The 8,924-nt window shown below is 33.7% G+C and overlaps 1 protein-coding gene across 1 annotated transcript; it reads left to right on the plus strand.

Moving 5' to 3' along the window:
- The first annotated feature begins 2,546 nt into the window (after positions 1 to 2,546).
- On the plus strand, positions 2,547 to 7,297 carry LOC131651566 (TORTIFOLIA1-like protein 4). The gene is made up of 5 exons (XM_058921225.1): positions 2,547 to 3,596; positions 3,990 to 4,098; positions 4,915 to 5,489; positions 6,092 to 6,609; positions 6,783 to 7,297. Exons 1-5 carry the CDS (start codon positions 2,760 to 2,762, stop codon positions 6,793 to 6,795), a joined length of 2,052 nt encoding a protein of 683 aa, XP_058777208.1. The 5' UTR covers positions 2,547 to 2,759; the 3' UTR covers positions 6,796 to 7,297.
- The last annotated feature ends 1,627 nt before the right edge of the window (positions 7,298 to 8,924 follow it).

The raw sequence follows: 8,924 nt of genomic DNA on the forward strand, positions 1-8,924 counted from the left end.
TGGGGACGGCATACATCCGACACCAAATGTATCTTGCCCCTCCGACATCTTGAGTTTCCCACTTTCTTACCACTGTGAATATCTGGTTAAACACATCATCTGATTCCTTCATCAAAGCACTCCGATCCTCATCTTCCGTTGTTTTAATGAACACCTTTTCGCCGCCCATCGGTATTGCTTTGATAGAGACAATTCCTTCATTGGCCAACCTTTGATTGATGGATCCTAACATATTTGCATTTCTCAGGCATCCTATGTGCTCCTCCTTGGCCCACTCCATTTCATCTTCCTTAATGCTTATCGATATTCCTATCCACTGCTTCTCCACTATATTGAGCTCTTTGTTGTTCGATTTTGTTGGACATGATACCTTGACGTTATTTACCCTAGGCTCTTCTTCCTTGATTACTTGTGCATAAGACTTCCCCTCCTTTCTCAAGCTCTGCCACATTCTAGCTCTTGGTCTTGAACTCTCTTTCACTTGAATCTAATTTTTATATCTGTGTTGTTGGACTTCTCTTCCCAAACTGCTACTCTTCATTATTCTCCCTAATCTGCTGGGTCTGGAAAATCTTGATATGTTTGCCCACACCTTATAGGTGTCAAACCATATGTCCTTCATTTGCTTCTCAAGCCATACTTCATCTTTGATGTCTACAAACCTAACAAAGGCAAATTTCCTTCCTAGCTTGTTTCTTTTTTTTGCAATGTACACGTCTGACACCCTTCCCCATCCGTTCTCTCTATTTCTTTCTCCGTGATATCTTTGGGCAAGTTGTTAACGTAGCATGTGGTTATTCCTTTTGTTGATGGTGAGTACTGATCAGTCCCACTGCTATCCGACCTAACTGCTCTCATTCTCCTTGGACTCACGACGACCCAACTTCTATCTTGGTTAGACATGCTCTCGTTTTCACTATTCTAGCAAAACAAATCCGTGATCCTCTTCGTTTCTTTTAATTGAGAATTTGACATTCCCCTTATGGGGTAGCTGAGCCCCCCCTAAAGTATTGGTCTTCTTCTGACAACTTCTTTGAGATATATTTTATTCTAGAGAAAATCTGTATAAAAGAGGGAGTGACTATTAATCCTATCGAGGTTTTGTGACCTATTGTGGGGTTTCGATTGAGTCGGTGTCTCATCTTTTTCATTTGTGGGTTAGTTTTGCTTGTGTGGTAAGGATATTCTATTGATCGGGTTTGAAGATTGTTCTTCCTAGTGATCATAAATTTCTTTTTGAGTTTTTTCTTTTTTTAGGTGGTAAAGCCAAGACTAGAAGTGGTTTTGTTATGATCAAACACAATGTAATTTTAACCATTTGGAGAATGCATAATGATATCATCTTTAATGATGTTACAAAAATTGAGAAAGAGATGGAAGAAAAAAGTGTTTTTAGCTTGAAAATGGTTTATAGCTTGAAAAAGTGTCTTTATTTCATTTATTTTGTCTTTTTTAATTTTGGTCCCTATTTTTAAAACTATGATTCTGGTTCCTTTTTTAAATTTTTTGTTGAAAAAGAGATAAAAATATAAACTAATTTTGCAGAAAAAAGTAAAATAAAGGAAGAAATATTATACAGAAAACTTAAAAAGAGACTAAAATAGTAATATTTAAAATAGATAAATCAAAATAAATAAAAAAGACAAAATAAGTGGATTAAAGTTGCAATTAAACCTTAAAAATATTATAATCAAATAAAAAATGTTAATAAACAATGCTAACAATCTACAAATACCAATTAGGGGTGTTCATTAATTATTATGAAAATTACTCCCAAGCATTCAATTTCAATAAGAAAAAAAATAAAATGTTAGGTGTGGACAAATTATGCTATTTTAATTTGTTATTAGAAAATTGATAATGTAATGTGATAAATGAACATAAAGTTACGAAACACATTCATTACCATATTAATTCAAGTGACTAGTTATAGATTCAAAAGTCTTAATCTTAGATATTTTTGAATCTATTTAGAAAAAAATTTCTAGTATGATATTTAAATTTGAACACTATTAATAATATATTTTTTATAATATTATTAAAAATTAATTTTTGTAAATAAGTTATTTTTTAAAAATATTTTTGCATTTTTTTATGTACCCGATCAATCCAACCCAAACTAATTCGTTGTTTTTCGGATTTGTTCAGTTTGAGCTTTATCGCAAAAATTTGTAAATTCGATCGAAACCAATCCATTTAATTTTAATCGATTTGAGTATCAGATTCTCTCAAAACCGAAACAAACCGGCCGTGAACACCCCTAATACCAATAAACCCAATAATATTAAGACATGACATTTAGGTTGATCATATTAAATATGATGAGAGAAAAAAAGTCTTAAAGTAATTAATACAATCAATAAAAGGTACTAGAATTTTTAGTAAGTTTGATTTAATACCAATATCTTAAAGTAAATTTATGTTTAAATAATTTAATGTGAAAAAAAATAACAATAGTAGTAAATGATTAGATACTGTATTAATTAGTTTAGATTAGATTAGATACTCAACTGTTGAAATAATTAAAATCAATTAATCTTACACACCCCAGAGCTTTCACTACATTGGTATAAAAACCGTATTGATAACGATACTCCTTTACAAGAACCAAACAAACTCCTCCAAACTCTGCCGCCAAATCCCTCTCAACACACCGTTTAAGCACTTCAGCTTCCTTCACCACCGGTGTTCCTCTTCTCGAATGCCGAGTCACTGACTCAGACTCACTCGTTACGTTATTACCAAACAAAAAGACGACAATGTCCTCAAGACGCCACTCGCTGAGTGGTCCTCCTCCTCAACTCAGTGGTACCGCTTCGACTCACGAGCTCCGGCAACGAGTCATTACCTGTCTCAACAAACTCTCCGACCGAGATACTCTCGCCGGTGCTAGTTTGGAGCTTGAATCCATTGCCAGAACCCTAAGTCATGACTCGTTTTCATCTTTTCTCTCTTGCATTCACAACACCGATTCGTCGTCTAAATCTCCGGTTCGTAAACAATGTGTTAACCTTTTGAGCCTTCTCTCGCGTTTCCATGGAGACGCTCTCTCTCCTTTTATCTCGAAGATGATTGCTACTGTTCTCCGTCGTCTGAGAGATCCAGACTCGGTTGTACGATCCGCTTGCGTCGACGCTGTTGCTGAGATGTCGTCGCGCATAACTCGGCCTTCGTTCTCTGTCGCGTTCCTGAGGCCGTTTATGGATGCATTAGCGCTGGAGCAGGACGTGAATGTGCAGATCGGCGCCTCACTGTGCCTTGCCGCGGCTATTGATGCGGCGCCGGAGCCGGATGTTGAGTCGCTCCGGAGGACTACGCTTCCGAGGTTAGGGAAGCTTCTGAAGACTGACTCGTGTAAGGCGAAGGCGCCGTTGTTGGTGCTGATCGGAAGCGTTGTCTCCGTCGGCGGTGCTTCGAGTCGTGGAGTAATGAATTGGTTAGTTCCTTGCGTTGTTGAGTTTCTCGGAAGTGAGGATTGGAATGTGAGAAAAGCCTCTGTGGAAGTGTTGGGGAAAGTAGCTTCAGTGGAGAAAGATTTGGCTTCGCAGCATAAAGTTCTGTGTTTAGATTCGTTGCAAAATAAACGGTTTGATAAGGTAATGTACAGTGTGTTTTGTTATGTCTTAAGAAAATTGATTTTGAGTGAATTGATTTTGAAAAATTGATTTTGAAGTGAAGATAAAATGATTAATGTTTCAATAAATTTCTGAAAAAAGAGTAACAAAATTTCAGTTTAAAAATCACTTTTAGACTCAAAGATTAGAAATCTTATTTTCAATTAGAATCAATTTTAGAAAGTATAAGCAATTCTACTCGAGAGAGCAATCAAGTATGTCAAAACCAATTCTATACCTCTATAATCAATTCTGAGTGCCTCAAATGTGTTGAAACTAAGGACACACTTAGAATAATTTATTGAAAAACTTACCCTTATGAAAAGGATAGGGTTGTTGAAGGTTGATGTGATGACGGTGATACTGTTATTGCAGGTCAAAGTTGTTCGAGAGACTATGAATCTGGCATTGGATATGTGGAAGGAAGTAAAAGATGTGTCTGAAAATGCTCCTACTCCGGTTAAGTCTCCATGTGTTTCAGTTGGTAAGTTCTTTTTTTTTTTTGTTTAATTGTGTTTGTAAATTTTAATTTAATTTCCAAATAGGGGTGATCTTAGTTCATAAATATTGCTGCTTTAAAAATTTGGTCTAGTAAGCTATTACTCTCTATGAACTGAAGTGAATCTTCATGTGTGTTATGTTAGTTTCAGTTTAGTTTAATTGAAACTAAGAATGCGCTTGTGATGATAGTTATTCACATGGCCGTCATTGAATGCGTTAGGACTCAAAATTTGTCATGTCTAAATGCTACCTAATTAGGGTCTCATAAAATCTGATAAAATCAGACAGTGTTAAAACGTGGTTAAATAGGTCTTCTATTTGTTTTGTCATGGTTGAACTGTGACTAACTTCTACACAAGGTCTCCATAAACTTAAGATGACTTTGGTTATTCAAGCTGTAAAGAGAATTATCATGACATGTGTTAGGCAACATGACACCCACGCACATGGTTACATGCAATGATATGATTTTCTTAAACCATTGTCTCCTTGATGTATTAGTGTTGTCGTGTCTGTGTTAGTGCTTCATACGTCTGGAATCTCTTTGAAGTTGGTGGCAAAAAATCCTTGGATGGGCCCTTTGGTAAAAAAAATTGTATCAAATTTATCCATGTTTTTGCTGTTTTGTTTAAACACCAAGTTGATGAAGATATTTCCATTTAGAATTTGAAGTTAGGATATCCTTTGACTTATTTTTTTAGTAATTGCTATGAATTTATAACCATTGAAGGAATGAGGCTTTAGTAGAAGTTGGTGTAGTAATCTCTAATTGTTCTTGATGTTTGCATTTTTTCCATAGGCACAGAAGATGGTAAAGGTCTGTATGCTGCCAAAAGTTCACCCTCTGTTGGCTCTAAATTGTCCCAACTAAATAAAATGGTCCCTTCAAAAAGGTCACCTCCATCTACAGTTTCATTTAAATCGTCTGGCAAAAGAGAGATTCCTATAAAGGGTAATGATAAGTATTCAAGGATGGGGGCGTTGCGCCAGCAAGATCACGAAAAGTTATCTGTTGAAAACCTTCAAACTCCAATATCAAAGTCCTCCCATTCAAACATGACCAAGGAAGAAGATATTAAAAGGTGTGATTTTGAATCTTCTAAGTCACCCACGTATCAGAATGTGACAAATTCGAAGGCGGATGTAAAGCAGGTTTTCCTTAACAAGATGTCAGATGAGAAAGTGCGGAAGATTGGTGGTTCAAATTCTCGCGTAGTTCCATGTGATGATGATGACGATCTCAACACAGTTGTTACTGTCAATAATGTAAATGAAGTTTGTGAGAGCCCACAAGATGTTGAGGATTTGTCTTTGATACGCGAACAACTTTTACAAATTGAAAACCAGCAATCAAATCTGTTAGACCTCCTCCAGGTATGTTGTGTCTGATATACCTTTTACTGTGTTGGGTCTATCTTGTTTAGACTAGTTCTATTCCTGTCTAATTCACTGTTGTCAAATATCGGCCATGGTGAGACCATAGCGTTTTATGGCGGAACCATATGGCAGATTTTTTTATTTCCGTCATCCACCCTAGATGACTCTGGTCTAATTTGACTAATTAATACCGTGCTTTTATATTCTTTGTTTGTCTATCCTATCTTCTTTGATGTGTTTGACATATCGATGATCTAACCTCCAAAGTTTAATCTTTCCGTCATTTGTTAGTTATTAGTACCCTAATTGTGGTTTTACTTTTAGGTTCGGGATGATATTTTTCTTGGAAATATTGACAAGTTGTATATATTAATTGAAAACTTACTGTTTGGGTTAATGCTGCACGTCTATGACATTCAGAATTTATAACAACCTTCTTCTTTTTATATAAGCAATTTTCACCTGTTGTTAACTGTGATATATACCCCTTGGTTTTTCTTAAATGCTTATTTGATAGATGTTGTTTCTAAAATTTTATTTTAAACAAATCATAGAAGTATATATTTCTGACTTGTGTCCTCATCTTTATTTGAATATAGAGATTTATTGGAACCTCCCAAACTGGGATGAATTCTCTGGAGACACGTGTACATGGTCTAGAGATGGCATTGGATGAAATATCATATGATTTGGCAGTATCAAGTGGCAGGATTCCCAACACTGATGCCATAGAAGACATGTGTTGCAAGCTACCTGGCACTGACTTTCTGAGTTCTAAATTCTGGAAGAAGACAGAAGGTCGGTATTCGACGACGTCAAGGCTCTCTTTTGGAAGCTCAGCACCAATAAATAATGTGCATAATGCAACTGATAGAAATGGAAGCAAAGAAATATTAACTACAAATAGCAAAAGATTTCAGCATCGTAGAGATGAGGGTGGATATCTTGTGAACCCATTGCCAGAAATTCAAAGCGATTTGAATGGTCATTCAGGGCAACTTTCGTATAAAATCTCTAAAAACTTTGTTCAAGATGCTGGGAGTGCACAAGGTAACAGTTTCCGCAGATTTGATGGCATTTCATCAACTAGGGAAATACTGAGGAACCAGAATATCAGGTAACTATTTAAGTTATTTAACAGTTATCGGGATTTCATTATGGTACATTTATTCTAGTTGTAACAGTATGTGAGCAACTGGTTAGATTGGGCTATATAATGTTTCACTATTGAGATTCTGTTAATTGTTTTAAGAGATAACTTACAATTTTGTTCTCCCCGTGCTTCATCAGATCATCCGCGTAGAGAAGACGGATTGCAGCAAGATTCACAGACTACAGACCACTAATTTGCTGAAATCACTCTCCTTGCTTGTTGGTTTAGGTTGCAGTGCACAAGATGTATTACAGATTTCTTCTTGTGTAAGCTTGTAGAAATATGATGCAGACGTAGAAATTTTCTTGACATGTATCTTAATTAGATTATTATATTATGTATTTGACAGTAGATAGAAAAAAAAAGTGATTATTCCGTAGGATGCATGGGTGAAGTATGTTTTGGTGGTTTGGCGGAATATAAAAAATTAGCATTGTAAATATGTTTAGCTGGTCAAAGGTTGTAGAGCAATTGGTGTCTTGGGATATGAGTTCCAATTTGCAATTCTCTATTAGTCAGTATTTAGTGTGTTCTGTGGTTAAACTCGGAAAAACTTTTTTTAAAAAAAAGTATTAGTAGAAAGATACACATAAATAAAACTTAACTTTTAAGAGTATCTGCATATTATGCAACAAAAACATTTATTTTAAGCACATCTTTCATAATGAAATATATACATATTTTGTAATTTTTTCTAAACCACAAATCGGTTGCAAGAAAATTCTTGACTTGATGATGTGAACTATTATAGTATTTGGAAGTTCATGGCTAAGAAATGGCTCAGGTCATACTAACTACGATGTCATTTCAAACTACTCTCTCTGCGTATAAACACTAATGGGAATAATAGGTTTGAGTGAAATAAACACTCGTTATATTCTCTTTTTGTATCCTCTTTTTGTTTTGTAAAAGATGAGTTTTTTTATAGATGATAATATTTGCTAATCATAAGCGGTAATGTAAAATTTATCACATTTGGGCTAATTTCTAAACATGCATGAGAAATGAAAGCTTATATAAGAACTTCATTTCAAACATCAAGATTTGCACTTCAGTTATCAAAGTTTAGCAAACTCTACGGTTTATTTTCCACTACTACAATAACCAACCAAATTTTGTGGAGTCAGATATATGGATTAATTTTTGTTCTAATGTTCTATTTAGAACTATGCTTCTATTCAAATTATTAATTTGAGATCTTTTTTAATAATTATTCATATAGTTTTTCTAAGTTTTTATCTAGTTGTTTAACTATGACTTATTTTCTTCAATAATAAATATAAATGAGAAAACTAGTTTAGCTAAACAAATATTTCATTACATGATTGGCATTTTACCTATTTGTAATCTTTTCAAACATTTGATCATCATTGAAATTATCAAGATGAGTTACAATACTCAACCTATTAGAAAGCATGAACATAAAAACTACTAAGCATTCCAATGTTTATTCAATGGAGGTGAGGGATTTTAATGAAGGGGAGGTGAGGGGAGGTGAGGGGATTTTTTTAATCAGATAAGTGTTTGGTTCAAACGAGGGGAGGGGAGGGGAAGGGAGGGATTTTAATTAAAAATATGTTTGGTTCAGGAGGGGAGGGGAGGGGTTTTATTAATAATTTACATTTTTATCCTTATTATCTTATATAAGTGATACAATATGATATTCAAATGTGAAAAATCTATACATATTTTTTTGTTAGTAAAATTTCTAATATTGAGCGACTAAAAAGTTATAATTTATTACATAACGTTAAAAATTTGAGTTCACTTAATTCGAATAAAATGTTCAAAAACAAATTAAACTATATGTTGATAACAACTTTGAAATCGTAATGAATTATTTAACACATAAAATAATTTAGTATTAAATATAAATGGTTTAAATTTTTTAATAAAATAAATTAATTAATTAAAATGAAAATTTTAAAATTTGATATAAAAGAAAATATGATAGGATACATAACAAAATTAGAAAAAAACATAAATAAACATAAAAGAGTTATAAAAAAAATCAAAAAAAGTGAAATGATTATGATTTATATTAAGGACAAAAATTTCAAAATAATTTGAAGGTGGAGAATAATTATAATAAGTTGATAGAAGCAATCGAGAAAAATCACACATAAGAGAGCAATAATACAAAAGAAAATGAATAATTTTAAAATATTAAAATTAAACTGAGGATACTATGGTAATTATAATAATTTTTAAAATATTAAAGTTGAGATTCCCTCCCCTCCCCTCCAAATCCCTCCGATTTGGAGGAACGCAAAAAGTGT

Source organism: Vicia villosa, linkage group LG2 (assembly GCF_029867415.1).
Source record: "Vicia villosa cultivar HV-30 ecotype Madison, WI linkage group LG2, Vvil1.0, whole genome shotgun sequence".
Classification (NCBI taxonomy): Eukaryota; Viridiplantae; Streptophyta; class Magnoliopsida; order Fabales; family Fabaceae; genus Vicia; species Vicia villosa.